General features: G+C 43.8%; 1 protein-coding gene across 1 annotated transcript; it reads left to right on the top strand.

Moving 5' to 3' along the window:
• Nucleotides 1-4,124: 4,124 nt before the first annotated feature.
• Nucleotides 4,125-17,804, top strand: ASCL5 (achaete-scute family bHLH transcription factor 5). The gene is made up of 2 exons (XM_033918650.1): nt 4,125-4,248; nt 16,255-17,804. Exon 2 carries the CDS (start codon nt 17,205-17,207, stop codon nt 17,802-17,804), a length of 600 nt encoding a protein of 199 aa, XP_033774541.1. The 5' UTR covers nt 4,125-4,248; nt 16,255-17,204.
• The last annotated feature ends 9,706 nt before the right edge of the window (nt 17,805-27,510 follow it).

Genomic DNA, 27,510 nt, shown 5'->3' on the forward strand with positions numbered 1-27,510 from the left:
GACATTGGCCAAACCCCACCCACATTAGGGTAGGGGATTTTCTTGAACAGACTTAACTGACTCCTTGTACTCAAGAAGGTGGCTCTCTCCTAGGAACAGGACAGTTTAACTTGGCTGGCAGTATTTTATGATGCTGCCTGGGTGTACCAGGGCACTGTGACATGATGTACATGGGGCTGTGTTTGTGTTTTCACATAAGAAAAGACACACTCAGAGCATCTTGTTTTCGAGCAATGGCTACCCACTAGAATGTAGTGCAGCTCACTGATCAGAAGCCCCTAACTATAATGTCGGACCCCCAATGTTACAATTAGGGTTAGATTCAATAAATGGCACTCGAAAATCGATACAACAAATATCAATGACCAATGTTATTCTATATTGGCACTCAAAGGTAAGAGCCCATTATAGAATAGCATGCCCCATTTGGGTGCACATCCCTGATATTCTACAGCATTGCATGCAAATTTTAGGGATGCCACGCCTCCCTTTGGGTTGTGCATTATGAGATTTGGGCATATATCATTATAGAACAGCAAGCTATGTGTGCAAATTCAAATTGATCCCACTTAGCACCCAATTATCGGTACTAATTGGCTCAGCCAATTTTGGCTGAGGGGGGTTTACTCGTATTCAAATTTGTGCATGCAATTTAGAGAATAAGGCCAATTGTGCGTGCAACTGAATTCAATAATTGCCTGTTAATTGGAATTAAGTTTCCAAGTTTATTTTGTAGTTGACATACTGTCTATCAGCGTGTACCTAGACCAGGGGTAGTGAACTCCGGTCCTCGAGAGCCGTATTCCAGTCGTGTTTTCAGGATTTCCCCAATGAATATGCATGAGATCTATTTGCATGCACTGCTTTCAATGCATATTCATTGGGGAAATCCTGAAAACCCGACTGGAATACGGCTCTCGAGGACCGGAGTTCCCTACCCCTGACCTAGACGGTTTACAATACTAAAATTTAGAAAAGAATAAGGATTTTTTTTTTTTTAAAGAAGGAGGAGCAATTCATAAAAGAAATATATTTAATAGACAAGGCATGATATACTGACACAGGAGAATCCGTGGATAGGAAGGCGCAAAAGTACATCAAGATAAAATAAAAAAGGGAGGTAAGGGGGGGTGACTTAAGTTCTCTATCGCTTCCGAAATCTATCCTTCAGAGTTATACACAGACTGACATTATATGGCAGGGATCTCAAAGTCCCTCCTTGAGGGCCGCAATCCAGTCAGGTTTTCAGGATTTCCCCAATGAATATGCATTGAAAGCAGTGCATGCACATAAATCTCATGCATATTCATTGGGGAAATCCTGAAAACCCGACTGGATTTCAGCCCTCAAGGAGGGACTTTGAGACCCCTGTTATATGGTATAGAACAGCGGATTCCATTTAAAAAAAATTAATACTTTAAACCAGTGGTTCCCAACCCTGTCCTGGAGGAACACCAGGCCAATTGGGTTTTCAGGCTAGCCCTAATGAATATGCATGAAGCAAATTTGCATGCCTATCACTTCCATCATATGCAAATCTCTCTCATGCATATTCATTAGGGCTAGCCTGAAAACCCGATTGGCCTGGTGTTCCTCCAGGACAGGGTTGGGAATCACTGCTTTAAACCATTGGTGTCCAACCTTTTGGCTTCCCTGGGCCGCATTGGCCGGAAAGAATTTTCTGGGGCTGCACAAACACACAAACGCAACAGCAAGACAGAGGAGGGAGCCGGCAAGACGGTAAATATCCGGGAGCAGCAGAGGAAAACACTGCTTCGCCCTCGACTGGGGCCGCACAAAATACTTCACGGGGCCACGTGTGGCCCTCGGGCCGCAGGCTTGGGACACCCCTGCTTTAAACAATACAGACTGTGATGTTTTGAGGCTGGAGCAGCAAGTTATCGTGGACCCACAAACAAGAGGCAAAAGCAGAGAGCAGCAGCCAACATGACCTCCAGAGTACATTCAACAAAATAAAACAAGCTTTGCCTTTTCACCCATTCCTTCTTCAGGTCATACTCAAATAGGAGTGACAGTAGTGCAACGTCATTGTCACTATAATCCAAAATGAGGGTACAGTTACCACTAGGGGATCCTTTTACTGAGGTGCGCTAGACGTTTTTAGCGCATGCAGAAGATTAGCGCACGTTAACCCCGTGCTACGCGGCTAGAACTAACGCCAGCTCAATGCTGGCGTTAGCGTCTAGCGCACGGGGCATTGTAGCGTGCGCTATTCCGCATGTTAAAGCCCTAGATCTTCTGAATAGAATTCTTCATAAGATGCGTCATCAAAGTCTGCCGTCCTTTCAAGCCCCTATGCGCAATTCTAAGATAGGAAAAACAAAACTGGAGCGCTTTTTTTATTTTTTTTTTTCATTTTGTGACAGGAATTCTGCACGTTACTTATGAAATACACGTGTACAATATATTTTGATTTGAATCTATACTATGAGATTATCTGTACACTTGCATTAAGATTAGGACAGAGGCTCACTGACTCTTCAGTTTAACCTAGTGGGTCTCAGATTACACTTCTCCCTCCGTATTCACGGTTTCAGCATTCGCGGTTTTGATTATTCATGGTTTTTAGCTTGCTGGCTCCTCCCCCCAAATTACATCAGCTTGCGTAGAGAAATCGCTGATTCCAAGCACTTTCTTCACCGTGTTTTGCCTTTCCTTCAGGAACAGGCCAGCTCTCCCACCATGTTATTCGCGGTTTCACTATATTCACGATGGTTTTTAATAGAAAACAGTGAATAACATATGAAAAAGTTATTTGAGGTTTTTCTGCATTTTGTGGTTCTGTTAATCCCCTATCACAGCGAATACGGAGGAAGAAGTGTACATCCAAATATGAACTGCTTCCTTTTTTGGGGGGGGAGCCCAACTTTAAACAGGAGCAAAAGCAAAGAGGAAGATACTTTTGTGAATAGCTGTAGACATGGCATTTGAAGTCTCTTGCTTTTCCAGTAGCTTCTGTTATTTGATCATTGCTTAAATACATGCTCTAAATCAGTGGAGGGGGCTGCCCTGGGTGTCATCTTGGTGAGGGTGCCAGCACCCCTCCACCCCCTCATGCCACGCTCACGCCCTCCCTTCCCCCCAAACTTCTGATACTGGTACCCCACACATGCTCAGCTGTCGGTGGCTCAAGGATGCTGTCATTAACTGCAGAGCTTTTTAAAAGGAAGTTATGGCCATCTTTGGAGGAGGAGCAGCAAATGACAACTGGTGAAAAGTTTATGAGTCATATAGCGGAGTATTTCTTCCAAATAGGCTTTATTAATATAATTCAACTTGACCCAACAAGGTCCATGTTTCGACTTGAAAGAGCCTTCCTTAGGGGAACACACAGCATCGAGTAGTCGATGAACTTCAATCATAGTAAGAAAACACTGCTGCAATGCATCAGTAACAAAAATCTGCCCAATAGAGGGAACACTTGTAACAACAAGTCACAGGAGAAACTTGAGTGCGTGGAAACCATGGAAATATATTTTATTTTTTATTGGCAGCTACCGATCTGCAGGATCTGTGGGATCTGCGGGAGGGAGGTAAGACAAGGATCCACAGGTTGAGCGGGATCCTTGGGGGTCTGCGTGGATGAACGGGATCCGTGAGGTCCGTGGGGGTTAATTCCGGAATCCGCGGGGGGCGAGTGGGATCCGTGATGTCCGGTACATTTGATTGGCTTGTCCTGGTCTATTGCAGCATCAGATTCGGTTCCCAGAGCTGGGCTTTGAAAACAGAGAAAATTATCCAGCAGTTCTTAGAAATGAAATCTCAGGCTGTGCTCCAAGGAAAGAGCTTGAGTATAGGTGCGTTATTTTTTATTTCTGGGTTTCATAAAGGATTGATATGATGTGATGAGAGAGAAAGGGATAGAGAGAGAGTTTGTTGGGGGTAGAGGAATGCCCCTCCTCTTTTGGGCGTGTCAGCTATTGGGAAGATGAACCAGGTGAATGATTCTAAGCTTCCACACCTGACTATAGCAGTGCAGGGAGAATCTGTGTGGAGCCTGGATGTAGCCACTGGAAGGAGGGGAAGAGCGCTGGGACCCCTGCAGCAACCCCGACTCCAGTTTCTAGTCTGTCAGAAGTGTTAGAGCATCTTCCTCATGCTGCCCCTCGCCAGAGATCCATCATCCCTCTTCCAAATTCATTTCCAGAACTTGAAATGCAACAAGGCTGCCTACATTCCTTTTATAACGCAGTACTCTGAAGCTCAGTGCGTCACTCATCAGAACAGGTAAGACGGCAGGAAATATCCATTTCATTCATAAGACTAATATCTAGACAAGAGAGATTTGTACTTGCTGGACCATTGGTCTTTTTCCAGGCTAACCAATTAAGCAGCTCGGTAAATTATAGAGGTACAGTACAATCAATACTACTTCAGCCTTAAAAACATATTTCAAAGGGTTTATAATGGAAAGGAATGGGGACTTGTATATTACTTTTTATAACTTTACAACCACACTCAAAGTGGTTTGCATTCAAGTACTCAAGCATTTTCCCCTATCTGTCCCAATGGGCTCTCAATCTATCTAATGCACCTGAGCCAGTGGAGGATTAAGTGACCTGCCCAGAGACACAAGGAGCAGTGCAGGATTTGAACCAACAACCTAAGGGTGCTGAGGCTGTAGCTCTAACCACACTCCCAGGTGTAGCCTACTGCATAGTGCAGTGGCCTGAGAATCTGAAGAAATGGATTTGATTCTCACTGTAACTCCTTGTGACCTTGGGCAAATTACTTAACCTCCATTGCCCCAGGTACAAAACTTAGATTGTGAGCCCACTAGGGATTAAAAAAAAAAAAGTACCTGCATATAATATATGTAAACCATGCTGGTTGTATTAAGAGAGGCAATATATCAAATCAATGACCCTTTTACTCTTTATAATGTGTTGTATCTACTGGAAGCAAACTAATTTCCCCTTGTGATGTCATGGACTTTAATACTTGGTCTGAGTTCCTTTTGTCTCTTGGCTTTGGAGCACTGTGGAGTTTATTCAGGATCCAACTTGGTGGCTCCAAGGGAAAGCGCAGTGCACTTGCATCTCGAAGGTCTCAGCTTTGATGCCAAGATCAGAACCTCTACACCCCAGGTTGGTTAGAACTGGGGAAGATGCAAAGGCAGCATTCACAGCCACTTGGGAATAGGAGGAGCTACAGCCATTTTTAAGGCCAATTAGAGTGTCCTGATTTTCAGACTTCAGGCTCTCCAGCCTAGAGTGCAATGCCCAACTAGAGGATGTGGTGGAGAGGGATGCAAATGAAGAGTCATGGCACTAGGGGCCAGATGCACTAAACAGGATTGGTCGGCTCCAATCCAATTTTTGGCCAATTGTAAAAGAGCTATTGATGCACTACAAATTTTGCATGCAAATGATTCGAGCGTAGGTTCATCGTAATCCCCGTCTCTCCCGTCCGATTGATCGCTGTGAGAGCGACTCTCACACATGCGCAGAGCCGGCAGGAGAAGCCCGAACAGCTGAGAGGCAGGGGAAGCCCCAAAACAGCCTCCTGCCACTCAGCTGTTCGGGGCAGGAAACCTTTTTCTTTTTTTTAAATGGGCACAAATGCTGTGTGTGTGTTACATGTACACAATATCTGCCTCTATAAAAAAAAAAGAGAAAAAAAACAGCTTCCCCATCGATGACTGCCCTCACTGACATCTACCTGATTTTAAGGCCAAATGGGATAGACACGTGGGATCTATTCACAGAGAAAGGTAGGGGAGGGTCATTGGGGTGGGCAGACTAGATGGGCCGTGGCTCTTATCTGCCGTCTATTTCTATATTTCTATGTTTCTATGTTTACCTGACAAAGTGGCACTGGGGATCCCCCCTCCCCCCCCCCCCCCCCCCCCCGCACCAGATCCCAGCCTGGTTCTAACTGATCTGGAAGAACAAGAAAAATCTATGAGCTCAACTTGCAACGGCAAAAATGAAACGAAAGACTGGCCCTATTCAGGTACTAGTTTAGAGCAATCATATGAGGAGGTGGGACCCAACTGTCTTCTTTTACAATCACTGAAAGATTTAGAGGGTCTTTAGTGCATGCTATCAGCCACAGGACTCCTCTTATTCCTATGGACCCTGCTGCAGATAACACGTGCTAATCTATAGTAAAAGATCCCCTAAATGGTGTATGATATTCAGAACTGAATGATCGAAGCACCATCAGAATCTGGAAGTCTTCCAGATGTCTTCCATTGCCCGTCCCATAATTACGGTGGCAAAATCACACTGCTATTATTGCAAAATTCTGGCCCAGCAGCTTATCATATTTACTGTATTTCTTGGGCTAGGTGCTGTACAATTACAATTTTGTTAAGAACAAAAAATAGTGAAGTGATCAACATAAATACAATTATGTGATAAATTTGGAGATGGCAAACCCCAGACTACAAGACATTCAGAAAAGACATAAAAACAATACTTTTCAAGAAATTCCTGAAGCAGCCATAATATCATGTACTCTTAATAACTCTAGAATTGACAATTGATCCACTCTTTACTTCAATAGTAACAACTATTGTGCTTCCATTGTTACCCCCTTTTAATTCTTTTGTAAGCCGCCTTACCCTTAACAACCCGAGAAATGTTAAAAGATCTACTACTTACCTCTCTAGTTAATCAATAGTTCTCCCATTGTAACCCCCATTTTATTAATCTTTTGTAAGCCGCCTTGAACCGCAAGGTAATGGCGGAATAGAAATCCCTAATGTAATGTAATATAGACATGCCAATTAAAACCTATACACGAAAGCAGCATCTGGTGAGGGTAGGTGGCGAAGATGCGTTGACCCTGAATTGCATTTCTGGGTGCAGGTCCTTAAGGTGCTGGGTTTGTGAAGAGGAAGGTTTTCGCCTGATTGATTCAAATCCTATAATAGTCTAAGATGGAACATCAGAGGGTTGTGTATTAGGGATCATCATTTTAGAGAAGGAGTGTAAGGAATTAATAAACTAGCAATTAATGGAGTAGATCAGTGTCTCTCAAACTGTGTGCCCCGAAGAGATTCCAGGTGTGCCACAAAAATTAAAAATTTTTACTTTATTTAAAAAAATAAAATTCCCGTCATAAAGTCATATACATAGATGACATGTACGTCACGTACGCAAGAGTCTGTCAACGTTATGAGCATCTGTGTGCGTAAGGATACAACCGCCCAGACAGGCATCATTCTTTGACGTGATTGGTCCTTGAAAACTAACAGCAAGTAATTTTAGTCTTATTTTGTATGCAGCAGTTATCCTAACTTGAGCAACAAAGCAATTAAAGTTTTGTTACCATTTGGGTCTTCTATCTTTGTTACTACTATTACTGTTTATTATTTCTAAAGCGCTGAAAGGCGTACGCAGAGCTGCATGTTATGACAAACAATGGACGGTCCCTACTCAGAAGAGCTTACAATCTAATTTAGACAGGACATTTCGAGGTTGGGGAGATTATGGTAGAGGAAATGATACAGTGGGTCTAGGTATCTGACAGCAGTAAGTGGGAGTTAGGAGTTGAAAACAGATTCAAAAAAGTGGGCTTCTAGCTTGGATTTGAACGCTGCTAGGGAGGGAGCACGACATATTGATTTTCAGCTCTGACAGAAATGAAATTTTTAAAAAAAGAGAACAAGTGCAGATAGTGGATGATGAAATGCGTGTCTGCTTGTCAACTATCGGGCCACATTTTGAGTTCATTTGTACTCAAAAACAAGCACATCCATCGCATTGATTAGCAATTCTATTCTATCTACTTTAGTTTCACCATTGTTACTGTTACCCATACATAGCTTAAAGAACTTTAACCCCTTCCTTTACAAAGCCGCGCTAGTGTTTTTAGCGTCGGCCGCGGCGGTAACAGCTCAGACGCTCATAGGAATTCTATGAGCATCAGAGCTGTTACCGCCGCGGCCGACGCTAAAAACACTAGCGCGGCTTTGTAAAGGAGGGGGTAAATAAATAACTTTCAAATTTACACCCCCCCTTTTATGAAGCTGCGTTAGCATTTATCGTCTGACCTTTTACCGCCTTGGCCGCTGATAAAAAGTGCTAATGCGGCTTCTAAAAAAAAAGGAGGGGGGGGTGGTAAATTTTTTGATTTTGCAATTTTATAATTTCGGCTATAATGTGCCGCAAAAAAACATTTGCTCCATTTAGGGGTCTTTTTATTAAGGTGCGCTAACCGATTTAGTGCGCGCTAAAGATTAGCACGCTCTAAATGCTAAGATGCCCATAGGAATATAATGGATGTGTTAGGATTTAGAGCGCATTAAATGGGTTAGCGCACCTTGATAAAAGGACCCCTTAATGTGTCAGAGCTAAATAAGTTTGAGAAACACTGGAGTAGCTATTCAAAGGAGAAGCTCAATCAGCAGGTCAGGAGGGGAGATTCAGCAGTACTTAACCAGGCAGTGCTGCCGAATATTCCGTCTGACCACGTGGCACTGTTTCGTTAGTGCCGGAGCAATCTGTGGATGGAGTCAGGGAGGACCTGGAAGATATGTGAAATTCATTTCTGGTGCCCACATTCAGGGCAGGATTAACCAATAGGCCAAGTAAGCACGTGCCTAGGGCCCGAAATGGTCAGGGGGGCCAAACGGCAAAGGGCCCCTCCAGCATCGATCGGCAACGTGGGCCCCACCCCGATTGGCAACACGCCCCCCCCCCCCCAATCGACGGAAAGTAAGACAAGCAAGCAATGCGGGTAAGAAAGGCAACGGGAACTGTAATTGTGCAAGCGGTGCTGCTTGCTCAAAGCTTCCCTCTGACGCAGTTTCCTGTTTCCGCCTGGGCGCATGGTGGGGTGGGGCGGGGCAGGGGGCCCAGTGTACTTGTGTGCCTAGGGGCCCTTGATGAATTAATCCTGCCCTGCCCACATTCTTAACTGGGCGGAAGGACCGTTTGGGCCTGATTCTAAAAATAGTGCCTAACTCAATCAACTGCTAGGCATCATTTATAGGATCGAAAACCTGACCTGGCTCCTGCTCTCGAGGACCGGAATTGCCTACCGCTGGGCTAGGGTATCTCTGACCTAATTTACCATTGCCTAACACAGGTATACACAGGTAGGCACCTCGGTTAGACACTGGTAGGCGCCACGCTATTTTCTGCACGGAATTTTAATTGATCATTTTTAATTGTTTTTTAAAATTGGCTTGTAATGGCGTTCTCAATTATCATGAACAAGGAGTGATCTAATGGCCCAGCCCCCTTCCCCCAAAACTTTAAAAAAATGTTTGGGTTGCTCATTAGTAACTCTCTACTATGCTTCGCATGCATATTTTCTGCTGAAATTAGATGTACTGGTCTTGCCTTCTATGTTTGACATGAGATACTGGTTGTATTGTTTTAAGATTAATATTTTTCTATATATTAACTGTGATACGTACAACTAGATGGTTTCATGTATTAGTTAATTACTGTATATTTGTATATTTCTTGTAATTTTTTGTATATTTTGTTTACATCTTGTTTATTTATTCTGAAAAATTCAATAAAAAAGATTTTAAAAAAAAAATTCCCTGGTCGTCCAGTGGCCCTCTCCTGGTCCCCTCGGGTCTTTTTTTTTTTTATTAGGGAAAGGGGTTGGAAGTAAACATCTCCTCTCTCTTTGACCCTCCCTTCCAGATAGTACTTCTTCTCTCTCTCTCTCTCTCTCTTTCTTCCACCAAGCATCTCCCCTTTTTCTCTCTCTATCTACCCTCTTCCATCCAGCATCTTTTCCCCCTAGTATCCTCTATTTCCCCTGCCTCCTTGCACTTTGCTCCCCCCTTGCTCCCCAGCTACTGCTGCTTCCCAAGACCAGCAGCAGCAATAAAATGAAAAAAAAAAACCCCAAAAACATGCAGAGCCTTTATCTCTATGCACACCGCTGCCAGCTCTTGTGGAAATGCCCCTCCAAAACTGAAAGTATATATTGGTGGGAATGTACCTGTATACGAGTATAATACAGTATACGAGTATAATCCGAGTATAACCCGCCACAGAATGTCAGTACATCAAATCCTATCCCTTTTCCTTGGTAAAGACCATGGCCCGTGTGGGTTTGCTGTTACTAATTTTTTTTTCTTTTTCCTATCACTACTGCTGGTCCTTCTGTGGCAGCAGGAGACAGATGGGGTAAGTCATGGTTGATGTAAAGCCTCTTATACCAGGTGTCTATGGTCCACTCTCCAACAACCGTGGATTTCATAAAGCTGGAATTAACCTCAAAAAGTACTCTTTTGATGTTGCTCTTATCTAGGGTTACCAGATGCTCAGATTTCCCCGGCCATGTCCGGGGGGTCTGTCCGGGTTTTGAAAAGCTTCCTGTCAAAACTGTGTCGGGAAGGGACATCTGCGATGCATGTGACATCATTGCATTGCATCCACGCATGCGCAGATGCTGTCTGGGGGCAGGGCTGGGGGCGGAACAGGGTGAGGCACAGACACAATTGGGCGGGCCTGGGGGCGTGGCCACAGGTCTGGATTTTTCTTCGGGAAAATCTGGTAACCCTACTCTTATCTGTGATACGCTTGACTTTGCAAAATATATTATGTTAACAATAAGGCTCCTGAGGCAGGCGGTTTGGGCTGAAACATGTGCGTGCCAAATCATCATACAAATAAAGCTGAGTTTTGAAATAAACAAGTACAAATCTCCACCGTTGGTTCATTTTCCACATAGATCAGGGGTGTCAAAGTCCCTCCTCGAGGGCCGCAATCCAGTCGGGTGTTCAGGATTTCCTCCATGAATATGCATGAGATTTATTAGCATACAATGAAAGCAGTGCATGCAACTAGATCTCATGCATATTCATGTGGGAAATCCTGAACACCCAACTGGATTGCGGCTCTCGAGGAGGGACTTTGACACCCCTAGAGGAGCTGTCAAGATTCACACAGGCAGCTGGTTTGAAATCCCTTATGACAGGGGTGTCAAAGTCCCACCCCGAGGGCCGCAATCTAGTCGGGTTTTCAGGATTTCCCCCATGAATATGCATGAGATCTATTAGCATACAAAGAAAGCAGTGCATGCAAATAGATCTCATGCATATTCATTGGGGGAATCCTGAAATCCCGACTGGATTGCGGCTCTCGAGGAGAGACTTTGACACCCCTAGAGGAGCTGTCAAGATTCACACAGGCAGCTGGTTTGAAATCCCTTATGACAGGGGTGTCAAAGTCCCACCCCGAGGGCCGCAATCTAGTCGGGTTTTCAGGATTTCCTCCATGAATATGCATGAGATCTATTAGCATACAAAGAAAGCAGTGCTTGCAAATAGATCTCATGCATATTCATTGGGGGAATCCTGAAATCCCGACTGGATTGCGGCCCTCCCGGAGGGACTTTGACACCCCTAGAGGAGCTGTCAAGACTCACAAAGGCAGCTGGATTGAAATCCCTTAACAGGGGTGTCAAAGTCCCTCCCCTAGGGTCGCTATCCAGTCGGGTTTTCAGGATTTCCCCCGTGAATATGCATGAGATCTATTAGCATACAAAGAAAGCAGTGCATGCAAATAGATCTCATGCATATTCATTGGGGGAATCCTGAAATCCCGACTGGATTGTGGCCCTCAAGGAGGGACTTTGACACCCCTGACATAGATGAAAGCCTGTTTCCTAGTACGCTGGAAACAGACTTGAGCCAGTAAAGCCATTAATTCCAATTGCTATGCCCCCAAATAAACAGGATCACCTTGGTACAAAGCCTTAAGAATCAAACACAGCATCTTAAATTGTGAACAGAATGCAACCTGTAGCCAATGAAAGTCAATCGATAAAGGCGTTACGTGATCAGAGCTCTTTCATGAATAAATCGGGCCTTTCCACAGTGCTTGGACCAATTTCAAACCGCACAGGGACCTGGTTGGTTCTAATATCAAAATTTAATCTCTTTGCATCTACTAACCAAATCCCATTCCACGGGAAGGAGTTTGTGGCTCTGCTCTGACCACGGTGGGTTTCAGGAGCTGGAAGTTCCACCGGAATGGCTGAATATTTTTAAAAATATTTGAATTTTAACACAAATTAATGGCAGTTTATAGAAGGCATTCTTTGTGTTGTTATGATACACCGAAAATAGAGCTTTCTTATATTAAAACAGTTCAACTTGTAGGTATGCGGTGGTACGGTACAATTTAATTATTTGTAGGAGTTGGGAAAGGGTCTGTGTGTTTGCCCTATGAAAGGGGGAAGGGGAGATGTCTGTATTTGTATTTTCGGATTGGGAAGAGGTTCTGGGTTGGCATGTGTTTGTAATGGGTAAAATCTCAAGGCATGTATGTTTGCAGTGGGAAGAGAAATGCTAGGATGAAAGATGTTGCTTCATACTTGTCCAAACAAGTACGTTGTGGATCTTTTCCCACTCTTTTTCAGCTAGATATGTCTGAAACCTTATCAGGCCCCTAGTGTCTTTACTGTGGTTTGTGCCCTCTCCCTAAGCTGTCTGCCTCTGAATTAAAGGGTTTTGGATCCCAGCAGCTGGGCTGAAAGGTGCAATGCATCTGGTATGAGACGCTTCACAGTTCCTGGCGGCTACTCCTCTGTCTTTCTTTAATAAGATATTCTTTGATATTTTATCTTCTTGCCTCCAGATCTGGGGGGGGGGGGCAATGATCAAACCTTAAACAGTATTGTGATTTAGAAGTAGCTCCCTGACACTTAGCAGTGGTGTGCTCTTCCCTCCCCCATCTGAGTTCAGTCAGAGATGTCCCCCCCCCCCCATGAAAAACAACTATGTCACTTCTGCTGCTACTACCTGGAGATAGTATGAGCACAGAAGAAACATTACAAAAATTGTTGGTCATGGAACTTGGAGATTGTTACTCTAATGCACCTATGTGTTATTAAACCCTGGAATTTGTTGCCAGAGAATGTGGTGAAAGCAAGTAGCTTAGCAGGGTTTAAAAAAAGGTTTGGATAATTTTCTAAAACAGAAGTCTATATGCCATTATTAAGACGGAGCTCAGGAAATCCCCTGTTTATTCCTAGGATAAGCAGCAGAAAATCTGTTTTACTCTTTGGGATCTTGCCTGGTACTTGTTGTGACCTGGATTGATCACTATTGGAAACAGGATACTGGGCTAGATGGACCTTCGGTCTGTTCCAGTATGACAGCTCTTATGTTCTTATGTGAGCCAAGTATAGGACAATCTAGCCATTGTGACATCACTGATGAGTTTCTCTTAGGCATTGGTGGAATGAGGCTTTATGACATCACAATCTCAGCTCTGGAATGTTGCTACTCTTTAGGTTTCTGTCAGGTACTTGGGACCTGGGTTGGCCCCTGTTGGAAACAGGATTCTGGACTTGATGGACCTTCGGTCTGTCTCAGTATGGCAATTCTTATACTATTGCCCTCATATGTAAGTGTACTTGGATTAGATTTGGGCCCATTTGTGTGAAATTTTTTACTTGCACTGAACTCAATTGCAGAAGGAAATAGTTGGCAATTACCGGGGCTGAATGAATGATCCCAATGCATCTCTATTTGATTTCTTTGGCATAGCGGTTAAAGTAATTATGAACAATTGGAAAGATATAATAATAATAATAACTTTATTTTTGTATACCGCCATTCCCAGAGAGTTCTAGGCGGTTCACAGCAATTAATTAAGATTACAAACAGTGAAAAAAAAGCATTGGAATTACAATACTATAAGTGTACAATAGTAAGGTAAAAAAAGTTTATTTACAGGAAAAACCGGTCGTTGACAGTTAAATTGGTTTGATGGGCACAATAAGAGGGGGCGGTGGAGGTTCAGGTGGATTGAGGGGTATTAAGGAGGTGAGGGTGTGTTAGGGGTTCTGTTCGTGGAATAAGTGAGTTTTGAGTTTTTTTCTGAAGTCAAGGTAGGAGGGGGCGTCAAGTACAATTTGGGCAAGCCATGAGTTTAGTTTGGCTGCCTGGAAGGAGAAGGTTGACCCAATCAGATATGCATTTGCGGTGGAATACGATATATTATTACAGGAACTATGAAGATGTGTTCGATGTTAGACTAGTGAATGAAAGCAGTCTTGTTGATCTTCCTTACATAAATATGTAATAGGAAGCCCTTCCCTTCTTGGATTTTGCCTGTATGGTGCCACCTGTTATTGTTTGTTGGTTGAAATAAAGAAAACATTTGTACCAATAAATAGCCAAATCAATAAATTAATACCCGCCAGTCTATGCGCTGGAAAAAAAAAGCGCAAAGCTTGACCCCTTTTATAATTCCGAGCATCTTCTCTTGTGCAATCAATTCAAAACATATACTACATAAACTGGGGGAAACCGCCTCATTTTTGAATCATGCAACGTTGGCCTTTGTCGAAACGTTGGTCTTCGTCGGCTATTTTTGTGAGGAAGTTATATCGGTGCTTGCACCATGCTGTGAACTTTTCACTCCGATTTGAAGCAAAGATAAGTGGAGCTTGTACTTTCTGAATTACAATGAACTTTAATTTCCTTTAAAGGGGTTGTTTTCGCCTATGATAGAATGTTGGAGGGGAGCTATTTAAGCTCCCGTTCATAGCTCCAGAGCATCGTTTGCCCTGTAGCTTCTGAGGCGTTTTCCCCCAGTTTATGTATACCTTTTGAATTGAGGCTGTGATAGGCAGGAGCACGTTACAGGGCTTCAAAGAAGGTTTGGATAGGTTCCTAGAGGACAAAGGGATTGAGGGGTACAGATAAGAATAGACGTGGGTTATAGGGATAGGAGTAGAGGTAGGTTATAGAAATAGTCAGGGACCACTGCTCAGGCAATGGACCTGATGGGCCGCCGCGGGAGCGGACCGCTGGGCAAGATGGACCTCTGGTTTGCCTCAGCAGAGGCAACTTCTTATGTTTTTAAGATACTCAGAATTATTTGATTTTAGCTGTCGTATAGCAATTTTAAGCAGTTCAACATACTTTTTTCTAACTTTTTCCATCCATCTAATCTAACCAATTTCTGTTTTTATCCCACAGTTTTTACTTGTTATGTTTCATTTTTTCAAACGAGCTGTAAACTGAGTCAAGCTCCTTAGGGAATAGATTTGGTATATAAAATGAAGATTAGATTAGATTAGAATTATAAAAGGGGTAAAGCTTTGAGCTTTTTTTCCAGTGCATAAACTGGAGGGTATTAATTTATTGATTTGGATATTTTTATCCAGTTCCTCTTTATTTTTGTTGTGTTATACCAATAAATAGCTACATAATACAGAAAGTTGTATGGTTGGACCTGGAAAAGGATGGATGTTGGCTGGGAATTAAGTCAATGATCTTGTATGCTCATTTGTCCAAGATGGCAGAGTACAAAGTTGAAAGGGGAAAAAGTGTCAGGGATAAGGTGTTAGATCTTACAACCCATAATGCTCTATGAGTGGAAGTTGAAATGTATCTTGAAGGCAATTTAGGTTAGGTTATTATTGTATAGATTCAATGTTCAAGCTGTTATATAATTTAAATAAGACACTGTCCTCCCCCCCTATACAAAACCATAGCGCAGTTTTTAGCGCTGACCTATGAGCATTGGAGCTGTTACCGTCACGTCCGGCACTAAAAATCGCACTACGGTTTTGTAAAGGGGGGGTTATATCTCTTACTTAATTGGTTTATTATATCAATTTTTATTTGAATATTGTTTCATTAAGTTTTATTGTATATCGTTTTAAAACTCCAGTATTAAGGGGTAGAGCAAGCAATATATCCAATCCACTTTCTAGTGGCTTCATTATAAAAGAGCATTCTGATTGTTGCTTTTTGCTGACTTGGGAAAATGTCCTGATGGCATGGAACTATTATAAAAAGTGTATAATGGATAAGAATCTTAACCTTGCAGACTCATGAGTGGATAAATGAAAAAGCCTCAGCCCCACCACTCCACCGCTGTTCCACCGGGTCATGTTCCCAGGGTTTAGCTGGCATAAGATAAGTACACTGAACCTCAGTATTTCTTACTATTACCTAATAAATTATTTATTTAAACATACTATTTACCGGTAAACAAAAAGCACTTATAAATGAATGAAATAGCCAGTGATGATTGCATCACGTAATTTCTTCCCGCAGTAACAAGATATTACAGCGGTGGAGTGGTGGGGCTGAGGCTTTTTCATTTATCCACTCATGAGTCTGCAAGGTTAAGATTCTTATTCAGTATACACTTTTTATAATAGTTCTGGACTTATACTGGAATAAGGACTACTGAAACTAGCGCCATAGGTCTAGTGAGCTGATGGCATGGAAGGCATCATTTTTGGCTTCAGAATGTGTTATTTACATGATGTTCTCTTATCTTTTAGGAAACCTCACTAAAGGCCTCTGGGAAGATGTCACATGGGTGGTGTTTGCCAGCATACAGCCCATGCCCGAGCTAGAATAAGCTGGAAAAGGAATCTACTTGTGTCTGCCTGCTGAATACTTGAAACACACATGAAGCTCAGAGAGGTTTTCTTCAATCACCAAGCATTTTCCGATCTTGTGGCTCCATGAAAAATAGGCCTTCCCTGAAGAGACATCTGTTGGATTCCTTCAACACCAAAGCGACCTCACCGGAAATAATTCCAGGAGCTTCCATCACCTCCAGAACTCTAGAACTGGCATTCTTCTGTTTCGCTTGCATTTAAAGTTGAATAAGGCTGTCTTCTGGATTAGTTTGGCATTGTTCAGTGGTACATCTGTCCAATATAAAAAGACAATTTAAAGAGGAAGGGGTGAGAGGGCCTGATTTCCTCATGAAACACACACCGTATGTACAACACTGACTAGACACCGGTTTACCAAAATAGCACACACGGAAAAGGTACCGATTTGCCGAAAGGAACACACCCTGCAAGGAAAAACATTTACATTCTCCAAATTGTCCTGGGCAACATTTGAGATCATCTCTGTTTAGTTATCTGAACTTCTGCAATAGGAAATAAAAGAGTCTACAGCACATAAAACCATCTTGCACCCAGATGGAGTAAAATTGTTATAATCGGACTTCATTTGAGGATGTGCACTGGCTTCAGTTACAGCTTTTTGGTCAAGAAACAACAGAAGCATCTTGATACATGGGAAATGAATGCAGTTTCTGCTATCTGCCAGAGACTCTTGTATGACTTCTAAGAAGCTTGTTCTGGTTCTTCAAGGGTTCTCCAGCCCTGAGGTCTGAACAGCTGCAGAAGCTGGGCTGAAGACTGTGCAATATTAAATATCCATATTCCAAATCCCTTGAAAAATTGGTGCTACCATATTGGGTTGGTCTATCATGAACAGTAACTGGTCATTAGTGGACAGGAGATCAATGGCTCCTCCAATGTGCAGGCAGCTTGGGGTCCCACCTCCACCTGCATATTCCCATCATCCTACAGCAGATGCTCTGGCCAGTGCCCCCTTCCTATTTTACCCCACCAACATTGACCCAGCCTATTGCGATGTCTATGGAGGCATGTTCCCTTGCATTCCTTTCCACGGTCACTTTGGAGTCTATGACTGCCCCTTTGAACCTGCCTTCATTCAGAAAAGGAATGAGAGAGAAAGGCAAAGGGTGAAATGTGTGAATGAAGGCTACGCCAGGCTCCGGGGACACCTTCCAGGTGCCATGACAGAGAAGCGCCTTAGCAAAGTGGAAACTCTACGAGCTGCTATTAAGTATATCAAATACTTACAGGACTTGCTGAGCCGATCCCCAGAGGTGGTGACAGTGCAGTCTGCAAGCAACAGCGTGAAAGGGACTGTGGTTCCAAAAATGTCTTCTGGGGTGAAACTGGACTATAGCAGTGCTGGGGAGTCCAAGATGTCAGAAGTGTCATCATTAGAAGCATCTTTCACCTCTTCACCTAGCTGTGACTCTGAGGACTGCAACTAATGAGCACCATGACCAACCCCAATGGATCTTCCACCTCCCTCACTCTGTTCATTTGACATAATTTAACTGTGTAGGAGAAGATTTGCCCTGTTTCTCAAGATATGCTTATGCTCAGCAAGTAGGCTGAACAGTATTATGTAAAGAGGCAGTTACAGTAATGCAGGCAGCTCGGGACACTCCTCCGCTGTCATAGTCCCATCATCCTACATAGTAAAGCAGTATTTCCCCAGCTTTTATCCTCTGTGACTTCATTTAAGTATTTAAAAATTTACACATGGCCTAGATGATAAGAAAACCAAATTAACAATCAGACAACAGTACGTTTCTTACATTTTTAGACTACTGTAATACTTTTAGACTACTGTAATACTTTAGAAAGCACTAAAAGTGCTCTTCTTTCACACCCAAACCCCCACCTAATCTTCTCTCTCAAATATTTCCTTCAGCTGTTATCTTCTTTCAAACCAATAATAATAATAATAATAGTTTATTTTTATATACCGCCATACCCGGGAGTTCTAGGCGGTTCACATCAATCAATCATTATATATACAGTACAAATAGATATTTAAAATTGAAATCATCTAAAATTTTGGCAAAGTTAAAAGCTTACAGTGGGAAGAAACAAACAATTTAAAATGAGATAAAAATTATAAGTAAGTAATAAGATACATTAGGTTGCCAGTCTATTGAATAATTGAGTTTTTATCTGTTTTCTAAAATCAAGATAAGAGGAAGCTTCTAATGCAATTTTGGCAAGCCATGTATTCAGTGTGGCCGCCTGAAAAGAAAAGGTTCTATTGAGGAACCTTTTGTAATGACAGGATTTTATTGAGGGATATGCAAACAAGTGTACTCTTCGAGAGCTCTTATTAATGTAACTCAGGGTAAAATGAGGGGTAAGATAGCCTGGTAGCATGCCAAATACTGCTTTGTAGCAGATACATGAGAACTTAAATAAGACTCTGGATTCCAAAGGCAGCCAATGAAGCTTTTGATAGAATGGAGTAATATGCTCCCATTTTTTAAAACCAAAAATAAGACGAACAGCCGTATAGAGTTCCTGTGAGCGTCGGGAGAAGCGTAGGCTATTCAGCGTGGCTCTCTGCATTAAAAACTACTAGTGCAGTTTAATAGAAGAGGGGGCTAGTGAAATCCATTGCTGGAGAATATGGTGAAATCAGTTAGCTTAGCAGGGTTTAAAAAAGGTTTGGCTAATCTCCTAAAGAGATGCCCATAGGTAATTATTGATACGCCTTGGAGAAATTCACTGCTTATTCCTAGGATAATCAGCATAAAATCTGTTTTACTACTTGGGACCTAGGTTAGCCACTGTTGGGCTTGATGGACCTTCAGTCTGACCCAGTATGGTAATTCTTATGCTCTTGTAGAGGAAACTGTGGTCTGTGCATCCAGACTGAAGAATGCCTCTGCAATGGCCGGGTTAAATTAGGGAGGGGGAGTAGATACGAAGGGGTTATCCTTAGCAAATAGAGATTCATGGCTCCAGATGCCAATACCGGTTCCAACTGAACTGGAAGCCCCGGACGAAACTACTGAGTCCAAAAAAATAATAATAATAATTGCAGTCTGAAGGAAAATTCTCATTTAGCTTTGACACGTGAGACAAAGAAAGATTCCTGTAACTTGTTTACAGTGTTTACACAGACGGCTGCAGCTTTGATTTAGGATGTGACATATTATGAATTTGTTATGGCGATTAAAAGAAGACATTTCCAACATCCGGGAGCTTTAAAACAAAGACTACCTGACAGTGCCTGACACTTGCCTAGACTTGTCGCCAGCCGCCGTTGGACACATCGAAGGGGCTGAAACCCTCTCCTTCCTGTCTGTCTGCACCTCTTTTATTCCCTTTGATATGCCCTGGGAAGGGATTTATATTTATGCTCTGTAATGTTTAATTTCCTTCTTTAAAGCCGGCTGGCCCTGGCAATGGCAGCATGACTTCACAATACGGTGCCCGTGACTGCGAAACTGTTATGACTTTTGGTCACTGAGTAGACAGCACGAGCTTACAGGCTACCAAAAAAAAACCCGCTTTTATTTTCCAGGTGAAACTGTATGTTCTTCCTTTGGATGGGAACCCAGCCAGTTCATGTCCTGGTCTCCTTTCTCCTACAAAACAAGGGATAAAGTAGTACAGTTGCTGTGTTAGTGTTGAAAGAATAGAAATAAAAGGTTAATTTAAGAAAATGATACCTTTTTGTTGAACTAACTTGATGCCTTGTTTTTGATAAGTTTCAGGAGCTAGAGCCCCAAACCAAAAGAGCTGTGGAGTCCGATGTTTTCCGACGTAGACTTTATTCTCATAAACAGAGTCAGTAAAAACACTGAAATTGTGGACCTTTTTATTGACTCTGTTTATGAGAATAAAGTCAAAAACAAAGAGACTGTGGAAACTACAACGTTCTTCACTTTACTCTTTATGTCTTGCAAAAAAAAAATCTTCAAATGATGTTGACAACCTATCCGCACTGGTAATATTGAAATGCAATGGACCCGACACAGGCCGTGTTTCGGCAAACAAAGCCTTCCTCAAGGGTCAGAGAAAGGAAGTTTGGAATATGTCCACATCAAATGTATTGGAAATTCACGGACCCGACACGAGCTGTGTTTCAGCTAACAAGCCTTTTTCAAGGGTCCTAATGTATAAAATGAAACAAAAACCATACATGATGACAACGGAGAAGCAACTAGGATTCAGCTAAGGAAACCACCATTCATTTTTTTTTTTTTGTTCCCCGTGATTTTAATGCCTAATACATTTCTCCCTCCGTATTCACGGTTTCTGCACTCGCGGTTTCACTTATTCAAGATTTTTTGCATGCTGACTCCGCCCCCCTCCCCCCACCAAATTACATCATGATTAAAGTTCCTTTCCTTTTACTGTACTGTATTTCGACGCATAGGTAGTCTCACTTCCATTCTATATATTTATATATATTTCTTAAGCTTCACGGCACACGCCTCACATGATATTCACATGCATGGTCCCAAATATGTCACTACTTCAAGGCAAACCTTCATACTTGTGTTTTATTTAGATTTTGGTTTTTGGTTTATTTTATACCTTAGGACCCTTGAGAAAGGCTTGTTAGCCAAAATATGGCCCGTGTCGGGTCCGTGAGTTTCTAATACGTTTGATGTGAACATATTCCTATCATTGTTTGAAGAAATAAAGGAAAGTCAAGAACACTTTGTTGTTCCACAATTTGTTTCTTTCTGGATTGTTCCATATTTCTACTACCCTTTCAGGAAGGGCAGCAGATTATACCATAATTAGGCGTGATCCATAAACCAGAAAATGGGCTAAAAAAAACAACTCCCCACAGACTTTGACCATAAGCAGTCTTGGTTATGTCCCATTGCATGCATGGAGTTGTAGTTTCCAATTTTGTGAGAAAACTAGGGATTACATCTTCCTGCGTGCAATGAAGAGAAACTAGGAATGGAGCAACCTCTTCAGGTTGATTTGTGTAAGGTGGAAACTCTAATGTTCATAGTATCAGACAATTTTTTCCCCTGTAGTGCAGAGAGAGACTAGTCAGTACAGCATCCCTAGCTTTCTAAATCCAAGTATACAAACGAGTATTAAATCAGGAATATTAAGACATCATCTGCTATTTACATAGTGACCTTTAGCTCTATGATTCTATTTCTAAGATGCAATGGGGGTAAAACCAGGTCCACATTAGTCTGTCTGGATTGGTGCTCCACTAAGGCAATCACTGGTCCTGCTAGGTGGTGCATTTCATCCATTTGATCACTAGATGTCCTCAGATATGAGCATTAGCAGTATTCAGATTCCTGAATTTTCCATCCTGGTCTTATCAGATCTGTTTTACAGAAGACAACCTCATTTTTTTTTTTCAGTTGCTGTGTATTAATGCCAATTAAATAATTGATAAATGCTGAATTTATGGCCATGCTGGAAGTGGGTCAGAGCCTACTACTAGTGTATTCTGTTCTGTCATTTATAGTCAACCTTATTTCCATTAGGATTCAAGACAGATTACAATGTTACATTTACATATACGGTACCTACAAAAGATACATGGCATAATTAAGTACATTCTGTGATTACGTATTAAAGCAAAATATCATCGTGTGGTGAATAGATATTTTTTTTAAAGTTTTCTGAAATTTATAGTTTTCCAAAAAAGAACATAATCACAAATTCACCTGTCTTGAATTGGGATATCGTTCGAGATCTTTGCTCCTTGGTAGGAAAAGGAGTGATCTAGTATTCAGTGGCGTACCTAGGGTATGTGGCACCCGGGGCCCATCATTTTTTGACACCCCCCCCCCCTCATGTAAAATTTTTTTTTTTTTTTTGCAATAACCATGAAATGGAATAAATGGTCAGAATAGAAACAGGCAGTGAAAATTTTCTTTTTTTTTTTTTTTTTTCAAAGTATTTTTATTGAGAATGGCAAAAGGTCCAGACAAGCAACCATGGTCTGTACAGAAACTTATACATTATCAAAAAGAACACAGAATGAGAGTAACAGCAACAACAAGCATGAACAAGCCTCTCCCAAGAGAAAATTGCCAATGAGAGGCATAGCAATACACAACAAAAGGCCAAAACTTGGGGCAAGCAAACAAATCCCACCCCAGAACCCACAAGAATAATAAGCCGGACTAGACCCTCAGCCATATTTTATAATGAAAAAAACCCCCACAAGCAACAACACCCAGACCGCTCACCAGACACACCAATCCGCACAACAAGCACCCAAGAAACACCCAGCCACCACCCAGACAAAACTACCAGACACACCTACCCCACCAAGCCCAGACCCAACCCCCCCTCCCCAGAGAGTGCAAGCGCAAAGTGGACCGTGAAAAGGGCAGCTGCAGAAGTGGAAAGCCCCAGATAAGTAGGTTAGCTAAAGAAAGCCCACAGATAGAAGAAATCAGGATAACAGAAGTTCCAACAAATGCTCCCACAGAAAATTTTCTTTTATTGAACCTCATTTATGTAACCATTATTCCAAACATAACATAACATAAATTATGTCTGAATTGTCATGACATCAGAAGTACATATGGAGTAGTTGCAGGTGATGCTTGGGACAGTTCTGATTATGTTAGTTTGGTTTTATGTGTTTTTTTAATAGAAGGGTTTTTATTTCTTTTTTTAAGGTTTTGTAGTTTGTGGTCGAGGTCAATAGGTTGTAGAGTTGGGGGTCAAGTGTTGCAGCTCGAATGGCTAGGAGGTTGTCGAACAGTTTTTTTCTTTTGACGTTTTTGGTTGGAGGGTGTGTGAATGGTGCGTGAGTTCTCCTATGTCTGTTTGAAGTGGATTGAATTATTTAGCTGAAGAAATTAGTTACCCCCCCCCATTCCACACACATTAATTCTCTTCCATTTTTGTTCCCATTATAAAAAAACACTGATAAGTTCCCAGGAAAAAAATACATTAAAATAAGAAGTGAAAACAAAGGCCCCTACAGATGAGAACATAACATAAGAATAGCCTAACTGGGTCACACCAATGGTCCATCATGCCCAGTAGCCCATTCTCATGGTAGCCAATAGTGCTGCCTGATTCAGAGAAAAATATTTCATTCGATCCGATTCACCCTGTTGAATCGATTTTTCGATTAGATTCACTGTTAATGACACCGCTTTTTAAGTTTAAACAAAGTATAACAATAAATTTCACAACAACAATAAATTTCACAAAGTACTTTAAAAAAAAAAAAATCACATTTTTCCATTAAAGCAGTTCTGGAGACATTTGCTTGAACAGTCTTTTTTCCCAGTCCATAAGCAAGCAATATGAAAAAGATTTCCTTAATTATCTACTCAAACATTTTTGCTATTTACTTTCATTGTACCTAGACTATTATTCAGTAGAAAAAATTTAGTTTGTTCAATCAAGCAGAACATTCACTCATAGAAGTCCAATGTCCACACAGGATTTGATTGAACAAACAAATTTTTTCTACTGAATAATAGTTTAGGTATACTGAATAGCAAAAATGTTAAAGCCACACAGAAAAGCAGTAAAAGTCAATAGGTTCTCCAAGTGGGAACAACTGAGTGCACCAATCCAGGGCAAGCAGACGCTTCCCCCATGTCTTAATAACAGACAATGGACTTTTCCTCCAGGAATTTGTCCAAACCTTTCTTAAAACCAGCTACGCTATCTACTTTTAACATAACTTCTGGCCACTTCATTTTTAAGCTTAGATCTTTCCTTCCAAACAGAGACCTTGCTAGATGTCAAATACAGCACAAGGTAACTTCACATGGACTTAACTGTGCAGGAAATGAATCTCCTCATACACCCACCATATAGTGCAAAAATGTGCAAAGGTCTGTTTTTTTCTTTCGATCACTACATAGCCTAATGCCACACAAGCAGCGCTGTTACAAACATATTCTGAAGGTCAATGCTAAGGTTGACAAAGTTTCCTTCCTTGGACCAGAAGGAGATACTGACAAACCACTGGAAGAGATTCTAAAACAACTACCCAGAAATAACACCCAAAGACCCACTCAGTGTGTGAACCAGTTGAGTGGAGTGGACTAACTGGGGGTGGAAATGGGCCCAGAGTTTGCTCAGCAGAATTTCCCAGACTACCTCTTCCTCTCAACACACTGACATGCTACCACCACCACCAACACTAGGAACACCTCACCGAGTATGCCAGCAATGCTTATAAACTTTATAAAACACATTATTATATTTTCTTATAAAGCATATATTTTAACTGAACTCAGCCTTGCCATTCACAAAAATAGAAAAGTTCCCATTTCAAGCTGTCTCATGTACACTTTTCAAATCTAACATATTGTAATCACAAAACAGAAAATAAAATTATTTTTTCTACCTTTTGTTCTCTGATCAATATTCAAATCTTGTTGGTCCCAGGCTCTTGTTGTCTTGCTTGCCAGGGTCTCCTTTCTCCGTGCTAACCATCCGTCTGCCATCTCTGTTCTCCCCTTCCGTTTCCCTTCCCTCTCCCGGAGATCTGGCATCTTTCCTTTTTTTTGTCTCCATCCACAGATTCACCTTTTCTCAACTCCCCACCACCCCAGGATCCACCATCTCTCCCTTTCTGTTCCCAACTATCCTCCTATCCAGTATCTCTATCCCCCCTCCACACCATCCCCTGTTTCCAAGTTCTCTCCCTTTCTGTTCCTTCCCTCCCTAAATCCCATTATGCACCATCTCTCTCCCACTCCTCTGTTTTTAGACCCATTATTTCTAACCCCCAAAGTCTGGCATATGCACGTATCTTTGAACCCCCCCTTCCCTCTCTCCCTCTGTGTACTTTTACACCAGGACCCCCCCCCCCCCCGAAGGTCTGTCCCCCCTCCGAAGGGCTACACCCCACCCCTGAAGACCTGCACCCCCCGAAGGACTTTACCTCCCACCCGAAGGTCTGTCCCCCTCTGAAGGCCTAAACCCCACCCCTGAAGGCCTGCACCCTCCCCGAAGGATTGTCCCCCCCACCCGAAGGTCTGTCCCTCCCTGAAGGCCTGCACCCATCCCGAAGGCCTGCACCCCCCCCGAATGCCTGCACCCACCCCGAAGGCCTGCACCCACCCCGAAGGCCTGCACCCCCGAAGGCCTGTCCCCCCCCTTGAAGGCCTGACCCCCCCTTGAAGGCCTGCCTGCTTGTCCCCCCTTGAAGGCCTATCCCCCCTTAAAGGTCTGCCTGTCCCACCCCCTTGTAGGCCTGTCCCCCCCTTGAAGGCCTGCCCCCCCCTTGAAGGCCTGCCTGCTTGTCCCCCCTTGAAGGCCTGTCCCCCCCCTTGAAGGTTGGCACCCCCCCAAAGGCCTGCACCCCCTTGTAGGCCTGTCCCCCCCTTGAAGGCCTGCCTGCTTGTCCCCCCTTGAAGGCCTGTCCCCCCCCTTGAAGGCCTGCACCCCCCCTTGAAGGTTGGCACCCCCCCAAAGGCCTGCACCCCCTTGAAGGCCTGCACCCCCTTGAAGGTCGGCACCCCCCCCTGAAGGCATGCACCCCCCCTGACGGCCTGTCCCCCCTTGAAGGCCTGTCCCCCCCCCTTGCAGGCCTGCACCCCCTTGTAGGCCTGTCCCCCCCCCCTTGTAGGCCTGTCCCCCCCTTGAAGGCCTGCCTGCCTGTCCCCCCCTTGAAGGCCTGCACCCCCTTGAAGGTCTGCACCCCCCCCCCGAAGACCTGCACCCCCCCCTTGAAGGCCTGCCTGCCTGCCTGTCACCCCCCTCCCCCTTGAAAGTCTGCCTGCCCGCCCGCCCGCCCCACCCTGAAGGCCTGATGCCCCGACCCACCCCGAAGGACCATTCGCCCCCCTGGCCTCCCCGCACTACCTATGAAGCAGCCGCAGCAGGATCGCGACGTCAGCTATATTTGCGCTACTTAGGAGCTGCTTCCTGCGTCGCGGTCCCGCCCCCTCCTCTGACGTCAGAGGAGGGACGGGACCGCGGCGCAGGAAGCAGCGCCCAAGCAGCTGAGGGATTGCTGACGTCGCGATCCTGCTGCGGGCTGCTTCATAGGTGTGCTGGAAGGTCAGTGGGGCGAGCGGTCCTTCGGGCGTGGGGGGGGACTGAGCGGCAAGGCTGGGAACACCCCCTCAGGGCTGGTACCCGGGGCGGCCCGCCCCCCCCCGCACCCCCCTAGGTACGCCACTGCACCGAACCAAACTGATAGAAGGAGAATGAGCTTCTTCAGGGATCTGACCCAGTTCTAATACCTCTCCGTCTCCGTGCCGACCGACCCCCTCAAGGACCGACCCTTGGAAACATGTTTTCAGGCTTGGAATCCAGTTAAAAGGCAATAGACGCTCTGTCTATACCTGGGACCAAACTGAAAGAAATTTGTCCAGCCCTGGCAAGTTCAAACCCAACTCAAACCAAATTCTGCACTCCTGGGGAAGGGGGAGGTTTTGCTTCTGAGAAAGTGCTCCTTAGTACATCAGAATCTCTGTCTGCTTCTTGGCACCAGCACTGGAGAAATAATGAGACGCCCTACTTTCTTTCTGCATGTGAAGCCATCTGGAGGGGGGGGGGGGGTGTTTGTGAGTACCAGAAGGCACTGCGAGGAAGGAACGGGGTATATTAGTAGATCTGTGTGTGATGGAGGGCACTAGGGCCAGCAGGAGTGAGGTACATAGTTAGAGCTGTAGAGGGGGGGGGGGGGAGAAGGAGGGTGTCCCTATTGCAAGGGAGGAGTGAGGTTTTCCCTCGCCTTTTCTTCAGTCCTAAAGTTCACATTTTCTGGCTTTGGCTGCCTTCAGCAGTCATGCGACCGGGTAACAAAGCCCCCCTGACCCTGCACGCTGTCTGATTCGGCTGCTGTTGAACAGTTTGCGTGCCGGAACCCTTCTCAGGCTGAGTGGAATTTGGGTTATGAGCTGCAGGGAGTGGTTGTGAATTTCTCCGTGAGAACCTTGTGCATCCTCCTCCAGCTTGAGTTCCGATCCTCCCCGAGGCTGATGTATTTCCTGTTGCCTCAGCTTTCAACAGCAATCTGACCTGGAGGAGGGGAGAACAAGGCCTGGGAATGCATTTATCTGAGTTTGGGGTTTAGGTTTCTGCCACTTGGTGCTGAATGTAAGACGCGCGCACGAGGACGCGCACGCGTAGACGTCCGCACGTAGACGCCCGCACTAGACGTCCCCACGTAGACGTCCGCACTAGACGTCCCCACGTAGACGTCCGCACTAGACGTCCCCACGTAGACGTCCC

This window comes from Geotrypetes seraphini, chromosome 13 (assembly GCF_902459505.1).
Source record: "Geotrypetes seraphini chromosome 13, aGeoSer1.1, whole genome shotgun sequence".
Taxonomy (NCBI): Eukaryota; Metazoa; Chordata; class Amphibia; order Gymnophiona; family Dermophiidae; genus Geotrypetes; species Geotrypetes seraphini.

What these genes read in the sequence shown, in the direction of transcription:
- ASCL5 (XM_033918650.1), top strand. Translation starts at nt 17,205, where the DNA reads ATGAACAGTAACTGGTCATTAGTGGACAGGAGATCAATGGCTCCTCCA.